Source organism: Eucyclogobius newberryi, unplaced genomic scaffold (assembly GCF_026437365.1).
Source record: "Eucyclogobius newberryi isolate DKJ021-1_F unplaced genomic scaffold, fEucNew1.0.hap1 SCAF_16, whole genome shotgun sequence".
Classification (NCBI taxonomy): domain Eukaryota; kingdom Metazoa; phylum Chordata; class Actinopteri; order Gobiiformes; family Gobiidae; genus Eucyclogobius; species Eucyclogobius newberryi.
Window position 1 is genome coordinate 22,455,928 of NW_027315790.1, and position 26,079 is coordinate 22,482,006.

The following is a 26,079-nucleotide window of genomic DNA, read 5'->3' on the forward strand; positions in this document are numbered from 1 at the left end:
AATGTTTAAGTTGAGAAATTACACAGATCCATTGTTCATTGGTCACTGAATAAGGACATTATCAAAATCTACACAAATATTTTCAACAATTTGTGCGTTTGTGTCAGACTTTCCAATGCATCAGGTTTGTTACACTATTTGAGATCCCATTTTGATGTTTGGATTTCCCTCCCTGTAAGAAACTGGAAAATAGTGCTATTAGAACAGGAGCTATGAGATGTTATTGACCGCACTTTAGTGGTAATATTATACTTCAGACTCAATCAACAACATTGTTATTTAGAAACAAAACTTTATTACAGGCCCAAAATATATATTTCTTTTGTACCTTTTATACAAAAGAGCCTACAAAATCTCCAAGGCTTGAGTACTTTACTGCTGTAAACAAAATAATGATCAGTGAAAGATTTTACAGCATTTGATGGATTTTTACATTTTTAACAAAATACAAGTAAACTTATGTGAAATCTCTGACAGTTTGTACAGGCTAAAATCATCATAAAACCAGCCCACAATGCAAAATACAACTGAAAGGTCTTTGTATGAGACACATAGAGCTTAAGTTTCCCAGCAGTGAAGGCATCAGGTCAGGAGGAGACGGGAGCGAAAGAGAAGAAAACAGGTTTTTACTGTGAAATAAGCACAGATTTTATATGGAGTATTAGTGTGTGGCATTAAAATGATGTATATAGAACAAAGTAAAAGTCGGTCACACCAAAAAGTTATAAATTCATAATTTTACAGAATCTATGTGGCCCTCGTCAGCTTCTCCAAACACAATCCCTTAATACAAAATTCATTAAACCACTCAGTGTTTTTACAATATACATACAATTCCATAAAATTAAATAATTTTATTTACAGAAAGCTCTTTCTTTCATTCTTGGAGATTAAAGATGAATACCAAAGATATAAACCTACTGGTAAATGGACTTTGGCGTTGGATTATGAATTTAAATGGTATAAAATGGTAGTGACACAAACTTGTGTCTCGTCTTTTATAATAACATTTCTCATTGGAGAGTTTTCAGCCTTGCCACCAGCGCTGTTTGGGCGGGGCCTCGGTCGGCGGCGGCCCCAGGTCGAACACGGCGCCTTGCCCTGGAGACGAGCACACGTAGTACAGGTTCAGCCCGAGCATCAGCAGCACAGGAGCGAAGGAGAAACTGAAGCCAAAGCCTCGGATACTGCTGCGGAGCGACAGGCACAGCCAGTAGATCAGCCTGCCACAGGAAAGAGCCTCATTTAGGATCAAAACACAAGTATATACATACATTTGTCAAAGGGTGAAGCCGGTCATTCAGTCTTTTATACATTTTTAAAATTATAATTATTTGAAGGCTTGTACCTCTTCATTTAGGAACAAAAATCTGTCCTGATATTGTTTAAAAGAAGATGTATAATCGTTAAACATTTTGTATATTAATACATATTTGCATTTGTGTACTCATGCATGGAGAATTTGTGTACTTGCCTCCCAAAAGCAAAGATGATGGTGAGCAGCGGCACCAGTTTGACCAGGTTTTGGCTCACGTAGGTTGCCATGACGGCGAGCTGCACGAAGTAGAAGAGGAACAGACCCACAGACTCGCTGACGAAGTGTGCGTGGACAGCCACTTGCCTCGTCTCCAGTCGGCCCTCGTACAGCGGGCGCAGCGAGCTGTACCGCAGCCGTGCCACGCCCTGCACCAGCACGCCTGCTCACAGAGGTTAAAGGTCAGGCCAAGTGTGTAGAAGCATCAAGGATATGTGCTCCCTTTTAGATTATTTAAACACCGGTAGTACATTTAAAGAAGACATATTATGCTTTTACCTGCTATAGCAACACCCCATGGATAATCATTTTTAGATTTACATGCCGACAACAGAGAGCTGCAGATTATTTTACTTTCTTTTGAACTAAAATGGCTACGTGACACTGCAGAATCCCATGTGTATCACTCAGTAAGAAAAAAATCTGAGTGTTAAGAGAAGTGTGCGTGTCTACGGGTAGGGGAAATCTTATTTTTTGGGGCAATGGCGTCTTGAAAGCAGGAGTGTAAAAACAACTCAAACGTGCATGGATCCCTCCAAAAACACACTACCTACAACTTGTTCTAACTGAACTTTCAAAACATTCTCACCAAGAATGATGGGAATCATGGCAAACATGGAGCAGCGCAGAGTGTAGACCACCCTGAGGGGGGCGCTCACGAGCACCGGAGACTCGAAGGGCAGCAGTTCGTACCCGCCCCACACCAGCAGCGGGAACAGAAGCGCCCCGGCCACAGTCGACAGGACCAGCTTCAGCTTCTCCCCACAGACGTCCTCGCACAGGTCTGAGGAGGGACAAGAGTGACGTTTAAAAGGCCGGTGCAAGCAAAATAATAAAGAATGACTCTCTCGTTTATTCTGTTCAGAGCATTTGACAAACATCAGCTTTAAAAGTGTCCGGTCTGGCCCTGAAGTCGAACCCGCAACCTTCATGCTGTGAGGTGAGAGTGCGAGTCACCCAGACCACTGTGTAATAAAGGCATTCTTGTACTCGACTAATTACATCTCATTCAACATAAACAGCTCCAAGTGATTGATTCAAAACAATATTAGCTCTAAAAAATGGGTCAGAAAACTAAAGAGGAAATGATTGTAACCAGAAAATCAACCCATGATTCATGAGCTTTTGCTTCCTTGTGCCAAATTAAGAGCAGGATCAGAGAGAAGAGCTTTGTGAAAAGGAGTCGATCAATGGGACGAGGCTTTTAGTGAGACTGAGGAGTGGATGGACTCATTTATCAATCGAATCGATCACATTATTTATGCTGCATAGTTTACAGATCTGTATGACTTTTGTCAGTCTAAATCGGAACCATCTTCACCACGATGACGAGATAATCATTGTCTGCTTCATTAAGGAAAATATTATCATAAATGTTTTTTGTTGTTTTTTACACATTCTCTGAGCTCTGTCCAATCACAGAAGAGGATGCAGTGTCGTTTTGAGTGTTTGTTACTGTGAAAAGAAGATAAAGCAGTGAGACAGTTGCACTCACGTGGTTTTTAAGTGTTACATAATAATTACAAGTACGTACTAACATCTGACTCAATTGCAAACACAACATCTACTCAAAAAAGTACAATTACTGGAAAGTTCTACTCGTTACAGTAACATAAGGCAGTGGGTTTTGTTATTCGTTACTTTCCCTGAGGCGCGGTGGGGAGCTCGTTCACTCAACCCGTTTGTGTTTGTGCTTTTAGTCGGCCGCGGTGAACATAATCTGCATCTGTTTGTGACTCAATATTTTCAGTCAGTTGCTTAATGTTCACTTGAGACAAAATATCTTGCAAGCAGTCTTGCAATTTGTATATACCAAATCGATGTGGTCCTCGTATTTTCCAGACTATAAGTTGCACCAGCCAAAAAATGCATAATAGAGAAGAAAAAAACATATATAAGTCACACTGGAGTATGAAATGCAGTTGCAAGTGTGAAAATAACAAATAATATCACATATAAGTCGCTCCGGAGTATAAGTACATAAGTATAAGTCGCACTCAGGCCAAAACTATGAAAAAAAGTGCAACTCATAGTTCGGAAAATAAGGTAATTCAAATCAAACTTGAGCCTACACTTCATCGGTAATTCTCAATGTTTTGTCACTAACACCGCTTCAGTGATGGACCGCAGCCATAATAGTAATAATGACCATTGAAACTCCACCACCAGCTCCGCCCGGACGTTACTCACAGATCTTGTCGTCGTCGTTGTGTTGTGGCTGCTCGTGGTACTGCACCGAATGCTCTGGAGGATAATACTCGCCGTAGCCCTGTGCCTCCTGGAACAGTGGCCGCTGTTCCTCCTCCTGCAGATCTTTACTGGACATCCGGACTATGGTGACCTGTGGGGAGAACCCGGGCCCCTCTTTCTCTGCCCCCCAGTCCTCCTCCTCCTCCTCCTCTTCATCATCAGCCAGGGAGCCTCCGCCTTTATCGCCGTTGAGTCGGAGTTCGTCGCTCCTCCACCTCTCGCCCTCTGGCATGCTCTCTCTCCATTTGGCCTTGTTCCCGATGCCATCCTCTTCTCCATGGCTCTGCTGTTCCAAAATGTCCTGGCTGCCGCTGATCCCGGTGTCGCCATCTTCAGGCTCAGAGGTGCATTTCTCAGACCAGTTGCCCTCGTCTTGATCCATCTGGGGTTTCCTGTCGCCAGGCCACGGCAGGGTGCACGGCTCCATGGCGGCACACACACCCTCTTCCTCCTCTTGTTCTTCACAATTGTCCTCGACGTCCTTTTCAACAGTGTCGATTGGTTTCATGCCCTCCAACTTTTCTCTTCTTTCAGTTTGATGCTCTGCGACAGGTGCGGGCCTCACCTCCTCGGGCTTTGAGTCAGACATGTTTGATTCAAATGATTCTTCAGCATCTATAGTTTTCCGGTGGAGAATCTGTGGCAAAGTAGACAAATAGGCAACAAGTAACACAATCGCTCAATAATTAGCTACTAGATCTACTACATTGTTTTAGGTCAAGAGCGATCATGATTCACGTGTACCTTTTCTTTGCATTAGTAGAGAGCGTTGTATTTTTTTCTAGAATGATAAGATTTGAGCTGTGGAATGTGGAATAACTGTCTTTTATGACTCATGCCAACAGCTTTATTTTTGTTGCTCATGTTTTTTTAAGGTATATTGTACATTAGAAAATGGTTCACTGGGAATATCCAGCCTTGTGTCAGTGGCATAAAGTAGTTTAAATATTATGGTTTATTGTGATATTTTCCTAAGCAATACACAGTATATCGTGTGTTATTGTGACAGACTTAAATATTAGGAACAAGGCTACATAACATGCTTTATATGGGTATTTATTAAGCTATAACACACATGTAGATGATACATTTTTGTTCTTTGTACACTACAACATTGATCTAAAACTGGTTGATGAAAGAAACATAAAGTTCAGAGCAGAGAAGACCACATCCTTTTCTTACACACTACAATACACTTTATTGTCCACTTGGGGACATTTGTCCATGGAGAAGTTATAGATTTGTCTGAAATTTTACAGCGTGGCATTAAACTTATCTGTCTTGCATTTAGTCAACTGCACCGTGTCGCCTCTCCACAGATCTGACCTGTAACTTGGCCTGAACGTCACCTGCCTTTTTTCAGTGATTTAGATAATTTTGTTGCCACATGGTGGAAAATTCCAACATTTCAATGTAGACAAGCAGGTGGCAAACCCGCAGTCACAAAAGTTACACAGTGCAGCTTTAAAGAGCTCAACACAATGAGGCAGTGGAGCTTTGCTGCGCAGTTGTTTTGGGATTAGACATCAGGATTTACTACAGATGCCCTTACTACAGACCGTCTTTCCCCCCAATGTAAGTAAATAACTCTGATCATTCTTCAGGCGCGGGGCCATCGAGGGACAAACTACTTTGCACAGGAAATGCAAAACAAACACGCAACAATAGCTTTTTGCTCAGTTCTGTACAACCTTATTTTCAAAGGGTATTTGAGAGTTTATACTTCATTGACTGACCATTTTACACACTATTTATAACCAAAATTGTCTACATTTTATATTTTTACAATCTAAATCTAGTTTAATGTACCCTATTTTCTGAGATGTCAAGACAAAGTTTCACTTGTTTTTCTACCTTGACTTTGCGTAGCTCTAAATGGTGCAAAATGTCTTCATAAAGTTTACAATGCAACTGTGGAGATTTCAACTTGAATACTTCTAAATGGAGAGCGCGTATTGAACCTTGCACTGCGTGTGTGACACAACAGCGAGACGGACAAAGCGCCTGGCAAAGTCCTGCTCATAGATCAGGCCTCTGCACCGAGTCTCGGCCTATTTACTTCATAAATACCGCAGTTTGCCCGAGTCAAAGTCAAACAAAACACACAGGGAAGAGTAAAACGCGACACATACCTGTGTTTATGCCGCATGTCACACGGTAAGTCCGTAACTTCGATCACATGCGATCATTTCAGTCTCGTCGGGCTTCGCCTGTGGGACAGGCTCCGCAGGTGTGCCCAGGTGCCACTGACGTACACCAAGCACCGGAAACGTCCTTACGTAACGAGTCCGCACGTTCCCCACATTGTCCTTGTGTTTTAGGAACTAAAACACGTTCTTAAAGTTACTCGGATATGTTTTTGAAAGGTCAAAATGTAAAGTGTGTTTACACAGGCTACATAAAGCTGTAATCACAACCTGCAGCCAATTTACAACATGATAGTATCAGCCCATATGTTGCATTTTTTAAATCCTTCAAAGGCCATTTTTGACAAACAAGCATATACGTCTATAGACTACTCAGATTGAGTTAGGCCCATAATAAGTGTTCTTCTTCTGCATTGATTAAATAAATATTAGGACTTTCGTTTCACCATTTTCTAACTACAAGTAGGTCTGGGAGTACAGGTGCTGTACGCTGTTATCACCAGCAGAGGGCGCGTGCCTGATGCTCCTTATTGTCTGGTACAAACGTTCCGGCGATAGATTTTATCAACATAATTTAAACTTGCGGTATTGACATTGATTTGAATAAAAAAGAATTATAGATTGTAATGTCAATTTTCTTTTTTAGAAAACCTAGACACTGGGTCCACCCACAGTGCAAATGCACTTGTTTTGTATAATTGTATCTCATATTGTGTGTATTAACGTTTTTATGTATTGGCTACTTTTATTGATTGTTTTATGTTTTAGTGTTTGTTGTTTAATTTGTGTTGTGTTTTTTTAACAGGGTACCCATGAAAAAGAGAACTTTTGTCATTGAAGTTTCCCAGTATAAATAAAATGAATGGGTCACACTTTATTTATTTTTTATAAAAAAGCTTCAAAAGTAGAAGGAAACCATTTGGTAGACTGTATGACAAGCTTAACATTTTATTTCAAGTCAGGAATCGAATCTCACAAGTCATTTTTTCATGTGCAAATTATAGAATCCAAACATGGCCACTTTAAATTCATCTGTGGAGGCATGATGGATGAAACAATCAAGTCTCTCAGTCCTAAACATAGTTTAGTTGTACCAAAAGAAAACAAAACAATACAACAATGACATAATGAAATACAGGGCATCCATTTTAAAACAAAGTAAAAAATACAAACCTTAATACAAAACCTAAAGAAGACATGGTTAGGAGAAAACAGTCAGTACTGCAATTCAAAGTTTTTGAGCTGTGTTTTTCATTAGACATAAAAATGGTTAATAAAAAACATTACATTCAAAGCTTTGGCAACTAAGGCAAAACATGCAATTTTCATCCTCTAATCCACACCTTTTTCATTATGATTTGAACATGGAGCTTAAGAACATTAAAACAGGACACTACATATGAAAATAAACACTATCATGAAACAATGGCCTTTTAAAGCGTTCATCATCAAGGCCTCAAATTTACACAATGAGAGTAACAAAGACTAAAGCACATTTAAAATTAAGTGATAAGAGCCTCTACACTACTCTTTGAGCCAATATTAAAAATGTGCAAAAGTCTTTACTCCACAACTGTGTCGTCCTTGTCATTTGAAAGGTCCTCTTCTGGGGGTGCCGACTCCAGGCTGTGATCTGAATCAGGGGAGATTTTCTCTGAACTGTCGCTGAGGGCTTTGTTTTTGAAAGAGCCTTTGGGACGGCCTCTCTTTCTCCTGGAACCATCTTGCTCTTTTGCAGCTTTAGGAGAAATCCCTGGCTTTTTTGGCGACCCGTCGCTGTCAAGCTTTCTCAAATGAGCGCCCTTCTTAGACTCAGACTTCCGTGGTCTCCCGCGGCTCCTGCGAGGGGTCTCGGGAGCAGGTGCTTGCTCGGGGCGCTCCTCTTTGGGATACTTTCGCGGTCGCCCCAATGCTTTCCACACTCGGGGCTGGTACAGCTCCTCCTCTGGGGGCAGAGGAGTCTTCCTTGGTCGACCTCTGTTGCTTTTCTTTGGGCGACCACGCTTCCCCGGGTATTTTCTGGGGAGGGAGATTTTAAGTTTGTCAGGCGCAACATGAACTCGAGAGGGGCGGCCACTGGTACTTTCCACTCTCACTGTGATTGCTGGTTTGTTTCGGGAGCCCTTCGGTCGGCCTGCCCTTTTATGAGAGCGCTGCATGCCATCTGCAGCTGGTTTTTGTGTCTTTGCTCCATCCTGGGTTATTTTTTTGGGCCTTCCCCGTTTTCCTTTTGCTGGACTTTTCGATGGTCTCCCTCTCCCTCTCTTAGGTGTACTCTGAGCCTCGTCATTGTCACTGCTCGTTTCTGTGTCATGTTTGGGCTTCTTGGATCCCTTTGGTCGACCTCTCTTTCGGGGCGGAGAAAAGCTGTCAACACTCTCGTCTTCACTGAAGTCTATCTCGCGCGTTGCTGCTCTTTTGGGACGTCCTGGTGATATTCTGGCTGAACCACCATTCAGGTCTCCTGCAGCAGCCTTTACGGTGGAACCTTTTGGACGACCCTTCTTCTTGGGATTAGTGTCTCCATTTATGCTAGACTTATTTGCCGAGCCCTTTGGCCTCCCTCGCCCTCGTTTCACTGATGCTCCATTGGTCCCATCAGGCTGTACTAGGTTTATGTCCGTCACACAAACCTGCAGCTCCTTCAGACCTATGGACTTCTTCATCTCAGACTCAGAGTTGTCTTCACTCAATTCTCCATCCTCAGTGAAGGCTTCTCCTTGATCAGTCACGTTGTCCCCCATATTTCTGTCTTTCACAAGCGGTTTAGCGCCTGTGAGAGAAGACACAGTTAATCATTGTAATATACAGGAGTTTGACAGTATGAAGAGGTTACTTTGTGTGCAATGTCAATGTCTCACTCCACCAGGCACTTTATTGGGTTTATTTATTTTTTGTAAATCAGACTTTACACAGAAATATGTTGTTAACGCTGCATTAAAAACGAATTACCTACAATTGTATAATAGAGTTATAATAAATACATACAAATATTAACATATAATGGACATGAATGGAAGTATTATCACAAAAATGTTATCATTCTGGGCGGTGTCTATTTTCTGGATTGCAGCCCCCTAATGGCGGGAATGGGAGTCTAGCAGCCACATGTACAATGTCCACAACATTCAAGCGAAGACCAAATGGTACACTGTACTAACAGCTAATGTTAATAATTTGGAAGCGATTGAAAAATCTGTAAATATTATGCGAAATTACACGACTAGTGTGTATTTACGTTGCATTTACAAGGATAAAAATAAGGCTGAATAAAAGCATTAGTCTATGATATTTTCAGGGAGTAGACGCTTCCAAAATAAACGGAGATGGCGATAACTGAGGTTTGCTAAATAAGTACTGCAAGACGCCAGTCCATATCTTACCGTAAAATGTTTAACAATACTTACCGGATGGCTTCGTAAATTGCTGGTGTATGAAATCCCAGAGGTGTGGATTACAAAAATCGCGTTTATTCTGAATGTGAAATGATTGTTTGAATTTGCAGCCACTTCCGGTTGTTCGTGATGAAAAGAAACCGGATGGAAACAAGAACTGCGCGGCTTTAGTTCTCCCCTGAACAGGGAAGCCACCTGTCGGCTGGATTGTTACACAGTGCATATCATAATATATTCTATTATTCCTTCATTTTTTATATTTTATGTTTTATGTTAACTATATTATTATATTTAGTTTAATTTGTTTGTATTTTGTCTTATTTAAATTAAACGGTTGTTCAAGAAGTTAGGTGTGCAATTATTATGACAAGCACCACTTATTGACTAAACTAAAATAATGTTAGTGAAACCCATGCCAGAACATGGAGAACACAATCATCTCATTCTTCCTTGAAACTCCGCAGAGGATGCAGTGCTGCTGTGCTGCTCTAGACGTCTGCCTCTGGCCTGTGGAGGCTCCACTGCAGTCATGAGTCTGAGCGGAGAGCATCCATCACTGAGTGCTACAGAGCAGGACCAGAGCAGAATGCAGGGGACATTGTCAGGGCGTGTCACAGAAGTCTTGTTCTCGGGAACTCCACACACATCCCATCATATGTATTGTGTTGGTAGGCTTAAGATCTCTGAAAACATTGTCTCAATAGAAAGAGCAACAAATGTCCTGCACAGAACTGAGATTATAAATCTGATCCTTGTACTTGTGAGGATTGTGTAATATATTTAAGTAGTGGGCAGGCATTTATCACTTTGTGGGGTCTAGACACTGTATATAAATTCAGGCACGCATGTCCTTTATTATTAGATCAACAGCATGATTTAAAGTTAAGATATGTGTAAGATTAAGGTTGAGATTTACATTAAGGTTAGGTTAGTCGACAGGAAATAATGTAAATCAATGTAACGTCACCAAGCATTGAAACCTGAAATGTATGTGCTTTGTATTGTAACGTTATCAAACCTACATTGTATAAGGCCCAGGTTAAACAGAATCTGATGTACTTGTATGTAATATTCATTATATGACTTTTGCAAATATATTGTATTGTTGGTATAGATTTCATAATAAATATCCATGCAATTTTTAGGAGAACTTTTTGTGTGCACATTTAATGTTTACAGTGTTTTAAAAACCTGGCAAATCTTCATTAAAAGGAAGGACAGAACAGGCTGTGGTGCAGAGTAAATGACCATTTTGTGAAAATGAGTGGTTTGAGAAAGGCAGGTCCACTGAGACTCTGAGGTGAACCCACTGCCCCTGTCTCCCCCGCCTCCCCCCCATCGTCCTCCCACCTCCCCCCGTCCCACCTCGTGCCCCCGCCCTCGCAGATCTTCTCCATGGTTACCAGACAGCGCTCCTGATGCAGCCCGTTAATGTGTTTTTCAGCAGCAGGAGCGAGCGGGATACTAATGCGACTGGGTCCGTCTCCCGCACAATCGCTGTCAAATGTTCAAATGTCCTGGGATGAACAAACACTGGAGGAAGGAGTCGGGACCAGAGCCAGGGACTAGACAGCACCAGAGACCCAAACAGCCGGCACTTTGTCAACGATTTTACAAGTCATCTGCAAACTGAGGTTTCAAGTCTCTTTATTAAGCTCAAGCCACAAATAAAAACAGAGGGAAAATGTTGTTGCAGTACAGTTTAGAGATTCAGTACACGCAAGAGTGTGAAAAAATAAAATCTGAAAAAGATCTGGGAAAAAAACTTCTTAAATCAATCCAAAATATCTTTGTTTATTCACTATATCAATCTGCAAGAAAAGGTTTCCCATCATTTGAATTCAAACTAATGACTCTTAATCCTAATGACTCTAAATCATGCAAAATACTGAGAAGAATTTCTGGGTCTGGTCAAGCGTAATTTTATTGAAAGTAAAAACAAAAATAAATAGAAATGAAAATATACTTTATACATGCAACAGCTCTTTGAATACTTGGTCTAAATTGATTAAACATTAGTTACAAAAATCTTGCCAAAAGAGTCATTCTCAATCCAATAATGTTCTGCGCCTGCGAGCGGATTTAAAAAGTCTTGAGTGAATCGTTTTTCGGGGTCACGACCTTTGGCTGTCTTATTAATGAGGCGTGTGTTATTGGGCACAAAGGCAGCCAGAAGGTACTGCCCCCTTTCGAGCTCCGCAGTGCCGCCGTGACGTCTGGAAACTTAGCTCAAGATCCGCTCATGACGTCTATTTCACCAGTCTGCAAAGTCATTCTCTCGCCCAAAATACTGCAGGGAAATTTTTCAGTAGTTTTGACTATATTTTATTAGTACTTCTATATGTTGTAACTTGTTGAGTGCAATTTTACTAACTGCACTGATAAAAGTTAGCTTGAAAAAAGTATTGAAATGGTAATACTGATAAACATAAAAACATTATTAAGTAAAAAAAGTCATATTAAGTAATGTAGACAGTCTTTTGTGCGGTTAACGGCGCTCCTGTCAGTGCGCAGATGTTTTTGATGGTCTCGATGTGGTGCATGCGACAGTGTTCCCAAGGACCTCACCTGTGACCAGCTCATCATCACAGGTTAAGGGTCTCAGGGACAATGAGGCACACGGTGGGACTCCCGAATCTGCTCCCGAAACATGTCATAACCGATTCAAATACGCCGCTGTCCATACACGCATTAAGACCAAGATCAATTACTGATATATCAATACAGTATGAAGCCTGCCAACTCACATACAGTGTCTACAAACAGATGTACTATACTTCAAACAGAGGATAAAATAAACGAACCAGTCAGTTTTCTTTGTTACCATTGTTCAAGACGCTGGTGCAGTCTCAAAAAATGTTCAGTCTCGACGCGGCTGCAGACCAGGACCAGATAACGTCATCCTGTGAAAGAAGCACAAACACATTAGACAACACGCTACAACTTCATTTATATAAGTCAGCAGCAGGTTCTCTGTTTAGCTGCGTTACATTTTTAGGACTCTTTCAGAGTCTTCTCTGCAAATGTTGCCAGTGCTCTTCAGAGCACATCTGAGGAGAAATCTAAAGTATGCCCTCTGCTGGCAGACACAGAGCACCCGAGCCTCACTCTAATCCTAAAATGTACAGTATTGAGATTTGGATTTAGGGTAAGGAGGCGAGCGCTGCTTATGTGAGCACCAAGCTGTGGCGGTCACTGAGTTCAGATACACATGTATTTGTGGTGACACACAGCTGTGCCTGAAGCAGCAGATGACACTGTCGTCTTATATTTCCTACAGGCCGTGTGAGCTCAGGATTATGCAATCAGCCTCACCACAAAGATGTTCAGCCTTAAGGGAGCAGCACTGATTTACTCTTCCCCAGACAGAATAAATGTCACAGCCTAATGCTGCAGAGGCTGAGGCGAGTTCATCCGCAATAAACAGCTCCAAACTCCATTTACATCCTCGTCCTCCACTGCAGCCACCAGAACAAGAATGTCCAGGTGCGCACACATGCAGAGGAACATGCCACACACAACGACGCAAACACAAGCTTTGTCTCTGATACTTCCCTCTGTCCCAGTTTCAGCCGCTGTTTGTCTCAAGCAGCAGACAAAGAGGAAAACGAAACTCAAGAGCTGTAGGCAAAATGAGGTGGCACTTTGTAAAAAGTAAAGTGTGCCACAATTCATAAACATGACCCAGATGTGGAGGAGGACGTGGACTGATTCGCTTTGTTATCTGGCCTGGTCAGTCAGCCTAAACTCACCATTAGCCAGAGCAATTTACTTCGGTACATGGACTATGCTGTACCGATGTGCACATGCAAACAACAAGTGCAGAAAGCAAACACACCCAAACGGCACTCTTACGGCAAGTTATCGATCAGCTTTCTCCCGAGAGACGAGCCACAATTAATCCAGACCAAGGCGAGCGTGATCAGCCCTATCCTGCCACATCACTTCAGCCTTTGTACACGCCGCCCAACGCTAAAGCTGCTCCCTTCCCCTCTGTCTCTCTCTTTCCTTTTTTGTGTCCTCATCCCTCTCTCGGCGGCTGTCCCTAGCTCTGTGTTCGTCGCTGCTGGTCCATTCTACCTCGACCAATCAGCTCACAATACTTCTACTACTACTACTACCTCTCCATGAAGCAGGTAGGCGACTGTGATTGCAACTAAAACGGACATTAAAAAAAAGACACGCATTGATCCCGTTTTCTGGCGTTGTACCGACAGCCCTCCCCCTTTCTCCCCCTCCAGAAGCACCACTCATAAATCTGTGTCACCTACATACATCGCACAGACACTTATGCAAGCGCGCTGCATCTCCACTTTGCTCTTTTTTCCCAACATTATCAGTCTCCCCCCTCCTCCCCCTCGACCGCCTCTCTCGCAGCCCCATCGAACCACCCTCTCCAGGCGTGACGTCCCGTCTAGCCCCGCTCTTGCAGTCTACGTGGTGTGTGTGTGTGTGTGTGTATGTGTGTGTCGTTGTTGTGTGTGCCTAAACTCGACTGTTTGTTTGAACTCATCTGGAGAGGAGAGGTAGCAGCGCGCGACAAAGACAGAGGCAGCGAATGAGGGGGATGAGATATTCTTTTACAAAGGATCAAAACTAACACTGCTGCATTTAAATGTAGGCAATTTAATAACCATGTAGAATGTGAGGTTATCAATAATATAGCAGGCGATGTTTGGATATATTTGACAAAAAATGTAATTTGATCAAACCAGGAAGATGGAGCCTCAAAATTATGACGCAGTTTTAACTAAACATGGGCAAAATGACGGCTACAATGGATTACGTGATTCCAGACTAAAATCAGGATCAAAAGCAATATAGACAAACAAAAATGCATCTGAAAGAATATGCCATCAAGGACAAGCATTAAACTGTCACAGATAAATGCAGAGGGTTTTGTCAGAAAGGGAAGTCGCAACTTGAAGCACACTTGAGGAGGAAAATGTATTAACTGCAATGAATTTGAAGTAGTTAAACAAACAACTACGATTATTGATGTGACAATATGAATTACTCTTTATTAGATTGAATGTGCCTAGTATGCCTTGATTAGTTTGGACAGTTTATTCACTTCACAATTTTCTGCAGACATATCTCAGTGAACGAAAACATAAATGAGTGAACTGTCTGTCATAATTGGCACGCTAATTAAAAGCCTATCCAGACAGTGCTGTTGTATGGCGGTTTCAAACAGTGGCTGGTGGTGGTCTGCCTGTCTGCCTCTGGTCTCACGCTCAGGGCAGCCGTTTCTTTGTGTGCCTGAGAAAAGAGCAGCGCTGGGCCAGATTGCTGATATCTGCTCTTTTCCTTTCCCCCTCCTCGCGGCTGGAGCGCTGCAACGCAATGCGGATACCCAGTGTCTGCTGAGCCACTAGCGAGACACACCGGGGACGGGGGTGGGGAGTGGGGGGAAATGTGTGTGTGTGTGTTGGGGGGGGGGTTGATCGAGAGGAGGAGGGGGACGAGAAAGGGGGAGGCGGTGAAGTTCAATACAGACAGAGCTCTATAATGCTACTGCTGCTATAGTCTGGGTCAATATCAGCCAAGACTTCAGACGCACGGAATGGATTCAAGGTGCATCGTGCCATTGATACACGATGCAATTAAAAGAGCAATTCAGTCTAAAATGTGTGCGCTTCTGCAGCACACGTGTCTACCTCTGCGGACAATTGTCATTCAAAAACACACTGATGACACCATCGTATGGAGACATAAGAGAGAAGGTAAAGTGTCTTGCTCTAGGACACGTCAACAGCAAGCAATGTGGCTAGATTTACAAGAAAATGTACCTGGCATTTCTTTTGCTCTCTGTTGCCAACTCCCTATTAATTCAAATATAATAGTTTTGAATGTAGTTGTAAGCAATAATGTCACAAATGAGTTAAACTGCGCAGATTAATAACTGTCAGCACACAGACACTTGTTAAATAGATCCATATATCCAGCCATATAATAAATGGTTACTTTTCTAGTACTTTCTGGTAGTACAGCAGTATAAGAACTAAATAAAGATACTAAACACTAAACCAGCGGCTTAGCAGAAACATATCTTAATAATGAGATAAATTCTGCACAAAGAAAAGCTGAAATTCACTATTGACATTTGGCCGCATACCGCGTTGGGCCGAATCAGATAAAATAAATCAAAGAGCACTGCAGAGCAAGGTGCGTGCATCGATGCCTGGATTAGACCGAGACCAACTGCAGCAGCGCATTAGAAATTCAGGTGTGGAGGGTTTGAAGTCGGGCAAAAATGAAGATGTCAATGTTACTGTCTATTTCGGATATTTACTGCACAGAGTCTCCGTGTCAACCTTTTTATTGTTGTTGTAAAAGTCTTAAAAGGATCAAGTTTCTAGAGTATACAATAAAGCGCAAACATTCTAATGAGGTGGGGAAAATGAATGCTTTAACATAAAATGTGTAAAGCGAGGACATAGTGGTTTTGGTGAAGTAAGTGTCTCCAAACCAGGGATAAAGGGAGGTACGAGAGCACTTACCAGGGAGTGAAAGTGAAATTTAATATCATCTAAAATATTTACTGAGGATTTTGGTTGCCTGATCCAGAATACACATTTCAATACATTTCAATACTAGGAATACACACTTCCTCGGTTACGCCTGGAGTCAAACTCGAACAGAACCGTGCAATCAGGTTTGTTTAATTCTGTGACACATTTGGAAAAAAACATAAGTCAAAGATATATTTAGTTTAGGTTTTGTTTTGCTTCACTCAGATTCTGCATAAATCCACAGTTTTTAAGTCCCCTATGATATTTTATATGACTCGATACAAAAAAGGTTGGGAACAACTGTTTTAAGGGACATTATTGGGCTATACAGTAAAACTACAACTTCCTAAAGGCTAAGTAAGAAATACTTAACAGTTTTGAGGTTTATAAAAATAAACATGATTGTGTAATAGTCTATGCTTGGCCTCAGAGTTGTGAGATAAATGGTGAATGTCTTCCCTTACTTCTCAACCCCATTTCAGATTATATATATTTTTTTAAAGTGTAAAAGCCAAAAATACATTCACCCCTTAACTATTCACCTTATTCTGCCCAGCCCACTTTTCCCTTTTTTTGCCACAGATCGGCAGTTCCGTTGTAATAAGGTGTAATAAGAATAAGATGAATATGACCCTTGAATCTGTGTGTCGGCACTTTAACTTATAACCATTGCATGATAGTGCCTTGGAAGATATATATGCGCTTCAATAATTTATTTTCTTAAAAAAACATCTCAAGACTTTATCGGGCTAAAAAGATGAATCAGTCGGCTTCGCACTATACAGTTTCTAAAACACATGCAAATAGAATTTTTACAACAAGGACAGCGACATTATTAAATCAAAATGTAAAAAAATATAAACAAGTTAAGATTTTCATCAATATTACACTTTATTTGTGAATATTCTCTATCTAGAAGCATTCAGTCATCACATTTCAACCTTTATTTGATTGATATTGTATTTTAAAAGTCTTAATGTACAATCGAAATAATAGTTTGACTAGTCCACTACTAAATGAATCGCTAGTTGCAGGCACTGAAAAGACACACGGAAAACTTTGACAGTTTCAAAGCATCGTCTAAAATGTCTTTGTACTTACCCCGCCGCGATGGAGACATTTCCACAGAAGAGCACGTGCCTCCGCAGGGAAAGCTAGAAGGTTGTACAGTTATCTCCAGGTTGTTTATTATGCGAAACCATACAACCAACTACCTCACACTGCAGAGCACAGACGGGGGTCATCGCCGGGGTCTCCTCTTCATCCAGACATTCAGCTCACTTACGCTACACCTACATTTATACATTTCAAACAGCTGGATCTCCTCACTGGAATCGACTTCAGACTGACCTCGGTTACTTTGAAGAAGGAGTAAGATATGAGCGTGGAACTTTATCTTGAACCGAAAGTTTGATGGAAAGTTATAGCACAGAAGAACTAAACAAAGTAAATGGATAAAACATGACTGACCTTACATTACAGCAGATTTTTTGTCATTTGGCTTCTTCTTTTAATTTTTTGTTTCAATAATTGCAACTAGGGCTGCAAGCGATTATTCTTTCAATTGATCTAATAGTTGTTTGGAGTGGGAAAGGCCCATGAATATGAGATTTTGAATAGAATTTGACCAAAATGAAGCTAAAGAGATGAAAATATCTTCATAGAGTATAACTGCAACAAAACCGTTTTTTTGTCACTAAATGCATACATTCCTTGTGTCAGTTTGGTAATTCATTAAACGTCTTTGCTAAGCACGAGGCATGTTCTGGAGTCTGTGTATAGCATAAAACGATTATTCGATTACAAAATTATTTTCAATTACCGGTAATTATTTCAATAATTGATTTGTTGCAATAAATCAATTGAATAAAAATTGCACGTTATCGGCATCAGGCTGATTTTACGTCGGATGCCCTTCACGTCTAAACTATTGAGCGACGATTAAGCAAGATTTATAAAGCTAAAATGCAACTTCATTTCCACAAGTTTGACTCTGTCTCACTGGCTCCACAATGCATGTCTACATTACCAAACTTATTGTATTCACGCACTGCATTTTGGTAGAGAATGAATCCCATTTCCAGTTCGCCTCAGACGGTCCCTCATCTGCCTGAAGAGTGGGTCCAGCTCGCCTCAGACGGTCCCTCATCTGCCTGAAGAGTGGGTCCAGCTCGCCTCCGACGGTCCCTCATCTGCCTGAAGAGTGGGTCCAGCTCGCCTCAGACGGTCCCTCTTCTGCCAGAAGAGTGGGTCCAGTTCGCCTCAGTCGGTCCCTCATCTGCCTGAAGAGTGGGTCCAGTTCGCCTCAGTCGGTCCCTCATCTGCCTGAAGAGTGGGTCCAGCTCCAGTCTCCTCGTGTCCGTCTGTCCGTCTGTGAGAGTCGGATCTCTCCTTCACTGGAACTCCTCCAGGTTTCTACGCTTTTTTCCCAAAGAGGTTTTTTTTGTAGTTTTTCCTGGCCGAGAAGGAGAGTCTAAGGACAGAGGACCCTGGGACATCGTCCCTCGCCACCACAGACATTGTTGATTCATTTCTCCCTGTGGCCCTCAGAGGCAACTGTTGTTGTGATTTTGGGCCTTACAAAAATAAATTGATTTGATTTGATTTGATTTCCTTTTGATACGACTAGGGCTCAATTGCATTATTTTACAACTATATATAAAATAAAGAGCCATCAAAAACTCAAAAAACTAACATTTTGTTTATACAATCTGTAAATCTCAAAAAGCGTCCAAAAAATGAGTTCCATGTTCTCTTCTGCAGCAGCGTCGTCTAAATATAGCACCATGAGCAGCATCCTATCACTTACTTCTCCATGAATAATAATTAACATATATAACAGGCTTTAAAGGGAAAAGTCAGTATAATTCAGTTGGCTTATTGCAGACTTGTCTCCCCCTTGTGGACACTGGCGGCACTTCGACCCACCCCTCAGACCTTCCCTGTCTCTGAACACAAAGGCGACTAACCTGCGCTGCTCACTGTAGGCGTGTGCGTGACCTACTTCTACCTCCTCTGCCACCGCCTCAACGCTCCTCACCGTCTCCAAGACACACTCCAATCTCCCTTTCTCCCAGTCTATTGCACTTAACACGGCTTAAGCGTACTAAAACCACCATAATCAAGAGCTAATTCAGTATCGAAATGCTAGGAATTATGATTTCCACAACGGAAAAGTGTAGTATTAAAAGAAAAGAGTTAATTAGGCACAATAGAATACTGTTTTATCTTAGATGTATGAAACATATGTGGAAAAAAACAACGATTTCAAGTATTTTCATTTAAATCCACATCATTTGATGTGGAAAAAATAAAAGACAGAAGCATTTTTGTGCTATTTGTCTTGAATGGCAGCTTTACAATCAATGTTTTAACTGTTGGCAGCCTCCATTACGCTCTCAAATACATAAATATAATAAATACTGTATGACCTGACATAAGAAAAACATCAAGGCAAAAATAACGCATGAATATTTAATGCTTTTTCTTGCAATTGTATAGATCTATTTCTATACCAAGACACAGACTTAAAGGAGGGGAATCAGGCGTACACATAAGCCTAATGCAAGAATAAACACAATTCTTTACTGATTCCAGATTTGAGTACGGTATTATTATGACGACTGAAATATTTCTAGTTTGTATGGTATTATAAATTGTCCTCATTCTATCTCTTTTTGGATTATCTTGTTTATGGATACCATCTTCCTTCTAGCTTGCTGCAGAAAAATGTTTTACATTGGACCCTTTTATCGAGGCTTGGAAATGACTTTTAACCTTATGTGTTTGGGTTATATAATCTCTATTACAGTGTTTCTTGTACATGGTGCTTTCTACGGTTTTATTTAGAGATAAATGTATCGTGTTTTTGTCATCCTTTAATACTACCTTATAGATGGTTTAGTCTGATTTCACATCTTGATTAGTCTCATTTTAAACCAAAGTCAACCATTTCCTTAGGTGGTACTTGGTGAGAAACGAGTGAGAACCACTCCTTTTTTTACATTATGCTTTTTTCAGGTGTTGAACTTTTGTAGATCATCAGTTCACATTTTGTTCATTGTAAACCACAAAATTTATCTAAAATGGCTGAATAATAGAAACAGGTCCACTGACTTCCAGTTCAAAGCAGCTGAACCTCTTCATAGTGACATTTCACTGTAACAAGCAGCAGATTGTCATTTACATGTTTTGCTTTTGAAAAATGGCTACGTGACATTTAAGAACTCGTCATGTACCATTTAAGAGTCTTGATGTTTCAAATAATCTCAAACTAAGTACAAGGATATGGGCGGTGATAGTGGGTAAGTGAAAACAGGAACTTTCCAATCACTCGTGCCTCAGTTGCAGGACAATACAGGAGTAACTCAAACATGCATGAATCCAACTACAGTAAGCTATTGGGAAATACAGTTGTTACAAGGTTATTAAAGTGTATTATGTATAATATGTTCGCTTTAAGGCGCGGCATTTAACACATGCTAACAAGTGTATACACCGCACCATGTGAGTCATCGCACTCTGCCTTCGTATAGTGTCATATATGTATTGGTTATTAGCCATAAGAGTCCTCAACGCCACTCGTCGAATAGCCAAGTGGTGTCTTTAAGATGCTCTCCTGACCTCAGCTCCGGATCATTAGCCAGTGTTGACTAACAAAGGGACATCGTGAGAGAGACGTCAGTGCCCTCAGGTCCTTTGAGCAGTGAGCTGATGGAGCCGCGTGTGTGAAGCCCCCTGTGGAGTCCAGAACAACACGACACAAGGGCACACTCTGAAGAGGAGTGGATTTATGTGGTCTGTTAGATGTTACCAAGATGAGACCAGTTCAGATTTTTATCCTCCTTTGAGTTAATCACTATTTAGAATTAGATTTACCAAGTTTTAGTCTAATTTAAGACCTAGTTTAGTCTCATTTTAGACCTAGTTTAGTCTCATTTTAGACCTTGTTTAGTATCATTTTAGACCTGGTTTAGTCCCATTTTAGACCTGGGTTAGTTTCATTTTAGACCTGATTTAGTTTCATTTTAGACCTGATTTAGTTTAATTTTAGACCTGGTTTAGTCTCATTTTAGACCTTGTTTAGTATCATTTTAGACCTGGTTTAGTCCCATTTTAGACCTGGGTTAGTTTCATTTTAGACCTGATTTAGTTTCATTTTAGACCTGATTTAGTTTCATTTTAGACCTGGTTTAGTCTCATTTTAGACCTGGTTTAGTTTAATTTTAGACTTGACCTGGTTTAGTATCATTTTAGACCTGGTTTAGTCTTACTTTAGACCTGGTTTAGTATATTTTTTGACACAGTCTCATTTTAGACCTAGTTTAGTTTCATTTTAGACCTTACCTGGTTTAGTATCATTTTAGACCTGGTTTAGTCTTACTTTAGACCTGGTTTAGTATATTTTTTGACCTGGTTTAGTATAATTTTAGACCTGGTTTAGTTTTATTTTAGACCTCGTTTAGTATTGTTTTACTCCTGGTTTAGTATCATCTTGGACCTGGTTTAGTATAATTTTGGACATGTTTTAGTACATTTTTTGACCTGGTTTAGTATAATTTTAGACCTGGTTTAGTTTAATTTTAGACCTGGTTTAGTTTTATTTTAGACTTGGTTTAGTATGATTTTGGACCTGTTTATCTGGACCTGGTTTAGAATAATTTTGGACCTGGTTTAGTATAATTTTAGACCTGGTTTAGTTTTATTTTAGACCTGGTATAGTATCATCTTGGAGCTGGTTTAGTATAATTTTAGACCTGATTTAGTTTTATTTTAGACCTGGTTTAGTATGATTTTGGACCTGTTTTTTTGGACCTGGTTTAGTATATTTTTTGACCTGGTTTAGTATATTTTTTGACCTGGTTTAGTATGATATTGGACCTGGTTTAGTATATTTTTTGACCTGGTTTAGTATATTTTTTGACCTAGTTTAGTATGATATTGGACCTGTTTTTTTTGGACCTGGTTTAGTATATTTTTTGACCTGGTCTAGTTTTATTTTAGACCTGGTTTAGTATGATTTTGGATCTGTTTTTTTTTGACCTGGTTTAGTATATTTTTTGACCTGGTTTAGTATATTTTTTGACCTGGTTTAGTTTTATTTTAGACCTGGTTTAGTATGATTTTGGACCTGGTGTTTTGGGCCTGGTTTAGTATAATTTATACCTTGTTTAGTATTCTTTTACATTTACTGGTTAAGTATCATCTTGGAACAGGTTTAGTATATCATTTTGGACCTAGTTTAGTCTTATTTTGGACCTGGTTTATTCTAGTCCCTACTTGGACCAGGTTTAGATCTGGGTATACTCTGAACAACTGTTATGGATGATACTATGGTCTGATTTAGATTGACTTCAAATTAAGATCTTGTGTGGTCCGGGTGTATAGAATAAGTAAGTAGTGCCGCTTGTGGTCGAGTGGATAGAACTCACTGTCCCACACGAGTTCAAATCTGGCTCTCGACAGTTTCGACACGCACACGCAAGCACGCACGCAGGCAGACAGGCAGGCACACACACACACACGCGCACACACACACACGCAAATAAATAAATAAATGCATTTTTTTTTCTTAAGACAGAAAGGTGTTTAAATGAATGGTTTAAAATTGTTAAATGAGTGGTTTGAATTGGTTTCGTGTTAGTTAAACAAAATAGGAGGGACTATTGTTGGAAAAGATATAAAAAGGTTAGTGTGCTTATTACTCTTAAATCTCTATCTTAATCTTAGTCTATATTATATTGTAGATAGCAACACACTTCTGTGTGTTTCGTAGGTGTGTGGGTCATTGTATCGGATCCACTCTTTCTAATTGGGTGCATTTGAGGTGATGCTGAAGTTGCTGCATTGTGTCATAGTTTCGGCGTCACAAAACAGCAGCTAATGGCAAAGTAATTGGATGACAATTTGGAGTCATTGCACTATCCAGTCGATCTCGCTCATTATGCTTTATAAGTGATGGGGCGCCTACACACAGTCCACACATCCAGCGAAGGTGATCTCTGGCAGCAAAAAAAAGCAGCAAATTGGCTGTTGTTAGCAGTCAATGGTTGTGTTTTGACACTGCTCCTGTGTGCTTCAAGGACTCATTGATTACTCAGTAGATGCCGTGCAAGTCCAGTTGCTAGGCTTCCTATTCACACGGTCAATGCACCAAAAACACAGCGTTAGAGCCCTCGACAACTGTGGACGATCCAAAAACACTATGGTTCAGAGGAGGGGTGTCGGATTTTCGCCAAATATGACTAACCCTTCCCCTGCTGGGACCAGTACTAAAAGAAAAAAATGTTGTGTGGTGCAGCCAAACAGAGCAGAAAAAAAGAGAAAGAACTGCGGCAATGAATCCACTGAAAAGGCGAGGTCAATGTTAAACTACGAGGCTGATTCTATCAATGTAGAATTATAAATTAGACCTGTATGGAATATTTTGGTGTCCAATGAAAAAGCTTAAGAAATTGATACCATTAATGCTTCTCTTCAATCTGCAGGGAAAACGTGTATGATAACCAGGGGCAAGTATGTGCATGTGTGAATAATCTTCTGCAGATCCACTTGACGAGCCAAGAACGAGGAATACCTAAAATAAAAATCTGCCTCATGATATAAAACCTCACAGTAATGAGATGGGCGGAAGAATCAAGAACACTTAACAGTACTAAAATAGTATCACACTTAAATTGGTAATGCAATTACATATATAGGAGAAAAATTACTAGTTTAGTTTAGTCTTTATTTGTCAATGTACAAATGTCTTAATCTTACAAAAGAAAAGATGATCCGCAGCAAATTTAGCTACTGTTACTTTCCATTTGAAGGTGCGCACAATAGAAAGCACACAACAATAACAACTAACCTAGCACATTATTAACATATATTAAATATATTTCATGGCTTGCTAAAATTACCAAATGAGTTCATAAAAAGATTACAAAAATGTGAAAATTTGAAGAGTGAAAATTACAGCATAATTTAGCTTGATGTTGACACAAGTTTCAAGTAAGATACAGGTAATTTTACACTGTACTGCAATTGGTTCCACTGTCTGATAGTTAAAGATATAAAAAAATACTTTTTTGTGTTGAAAATTCAATTCTATTGTATAAACATTTTATAAAATGATCATTGTGGTATCAAAATTACAGCCTTAAACTCACCTGTTCAAACTATAGGCTTTTCTAAATATTGTTGTTTAATTGGCCTGATGAATTATTATTAATCACGATTAAGATTAGTATCAAGTGGCTTTTTTCTTAGTATAGAATTGAGTTTGACATTTTAGTATTGTGGCATTTCAGCAGATTAAACAAAATAATATTAATCAGAAAGTAAAAGTCCAAACCACGAAGAGTTCTCGAGTAAAAGTTCCAAGCAATCTGGGTAAAGCATTTCTTAAAGGTGGTATGGACGATTTTTTTCAGCAAATTTTTTTGTCATATTTCCTCGTGGCGTGGATAAATCATTTGTCCTGCCACGTATCAATCATAAAACGCACCTACCGCTCACCTGCAGCCGCGTCAGGCCCGTCCCCACGTTTCCTCATGCCTAAGCGCATGGATCTATCATAATATAGTTCCCTCAGTGTACGGGGCAAAATGAAGACGGAGAAAGACAGTTCGAGCTGACGCAGAAGTGGACAGAAATCTACGGGAGACGAGCGATGCGATGCGCTCCGTTGCGCTAATAAACAAACGCATGTGTGTGTTGTATCGGTCCGCACGGGGGAGTGCGCATGCGCACTTCCGCCTGCGTTCTCAAAACGCCAAAAAATCGTCCATACCGCCTTTAAGACTGTTTTGTTACTTCAAAATCAAATCGTCAAAAAATAGCATCTTAATCTGAGCATAAGACAACTTTGACGTAGGTGTCAACGTTGTCCGTCTAATGGTATAAAACAGCTTGGCCCACTTCCAAATGCAAAGCTATTCAGTTGGACTGGCCCTGCTGCCCTCTGGCTCTCAGCCCTCCCTCCGCCTCACGTTCATTTAGTTTGGCTTCTCCTCCTGTCTGTCTCTAAGTGCCTCTCATTTGTCCTTCCTGTCTGACCATTTCACTCCCGAGAATCTTTTACAACTTTGCTTCCCCCCTTTTCCTCCTCGCACCAACTCCTAAGTCTGGGCTTTTTATCTTGTTGATTCCTCTGCTCCCATTTCAAAAACCCAGTCTACATTTGCAGTCGCCTCACGCTTGAATGCGGCATGGTTGTGCCAATGCCAGAACTGTGCCAATCCTGTCTGCCTGGTTAGCTCTCTGGTTTTCATGGGAGTGCGGAGGAGGAGGTGTGCCCCTTGTGCGCCCCTGTCTGGTGTCTGGTCAGGTACAGCTCCTCGGCGTGAAGGATTACAGTGGGAGCACTTGAAAGAGCGAAAACAAATTAATCATGCTGAAATAATCCGCTATTCGTAGCCAAAAATGACCAAAATGTTTGTAAACCAAAGGGGAGCAGGGCTAAAAGGGTGCGCCAGAGAGTGCGGTGCAGAATATTTCCTCTTTAACCCTTAACGTCTCATTTCAACGTGGTAATAAGTCCAAAGAAACAACTTATACCTGCTGAATTAAACTTATATATAAATGATATAAATGTCAAAAGTAACGTAATAAGGACGAATGGAAAAGCACAAAAACAATAAATCTCATCCAGCGACTTAAATGTCAGCCTGACCACGACACAGAGGAAGGAGACCGCGGCCTATTTACTGAACACCACGCTAACTTAACATAGCACTAACACATGCATTATTTATTAAGGGGCTAATAATAGTCGCAGAGTGCGTAGGTCTCAGAGAGCGACAAGACTGGATTTATGCTTGTACAGTATAATTATGAAAGTTTGTGCGGAGTGAAAATATTGTAGTTTTATCAAAATTTTTATGGCGCAACAAAAAATTTCAGTTTGACTGGAAAATAAATGAATAAATCTGTCATATGAATGAAGGGAAGACAATGCTATAAATGTTTGCTATTGCGCTTAAGGCGTCTTATATTGACTGCTTGAGCAATTAAATCTCCAAAAACTAATATTTGTTGAATGTTGCAAAATGTTCTTAGGAAGGCTTTGTACTGATAAAACACCACACATTTGAAAAGAAAAATTGGATCACTATAAAAGTCTAGATTGGCTGCAGAAGCTTTGCTTATTATTGAATAAATATAAGTAGGAATTAATTAATTACAGTATACAAAAAATACCATTTCAAATAAGCAAAATCTAAATCCAAAGCCAATTTCTGTTTCTCCACAAG

At 40.5% G+C, this 26,079-nt stretch overlaps 2 protein-coding genes and 1 long non-coding RNA gene across 3 annotated transcripts in view; all 3 read right to left on the reverse strand.

Moving 5' to 3' along the window:
• Positions 1 to 463: 463 nt before the first annotated feature.
• Positions 464 to 6,041, reverse strand: LOC140361989 (uncharacterized). Its single transcript, XM_072447961.1, has 5 exons — positions 5,917 to 6,041; positions 3,725 to 4,421; positions 2,124 to 2,318; positions 1,475 to 1,697; positions 464 to 1,223 (listed from the first exon to the last, which is right to left on the reverse strand). Exons 2-5 carry the CDS (start codon positions 4,371 to 4,373, stop codon positions 1,028 to 1,030), a joined length of 1,263 nt encoding a protein of 420 aa, XP_072304062.1. The 5' UTR covers positions 4,374 to 4,421; positions 5,917 to 6,041; the 3' UTR covers positions 464 to 1,027.
• An 822-nt stretch (positions 6,042 to 6,863) lies between these two features.
• On the reverse strand, positions 6,864 to 9,498 carry LOC140361990 (uncharacterized). Its single transcript, XM_072447962.1, has 2 exons — positions 9,339 to 9,498; positions 6,864 to 8,704 (listed from the first exon to the last, which is right to left on the reverse strand). The coding sequence occupies exon 2, from the start codon at positions 8,673 to 8,675 to the stop codon at positions 7,494 to 7,496; it is 1,182 nt and encodes a 393-aa protein (XP_072304063.1). The 5' UTR covers positions 8,676 to 8,704; positions 9,339 to 9,498; the 3' UTR covers positions 6,864 to 7,493.
• Positions 9,499 to 12,156: 2,658 nt separating this feature from the next.
• LOC140361561 (uncharacterized) overlaps positions 12,157 to 26,079 on the reverse strand; it is a 33,321-nt gene continuing 19,398 nt past the window's right edge. The window contains exon 3 of the long non-coding RNA XR_011927026.1: positions 12,157 to 12,229. This is a non-coding gene — a long non-coding RNA (uncharacterized lncRNA). The remainder of the gene's footprint in view (positions 12,230 to 26,079) is intronic.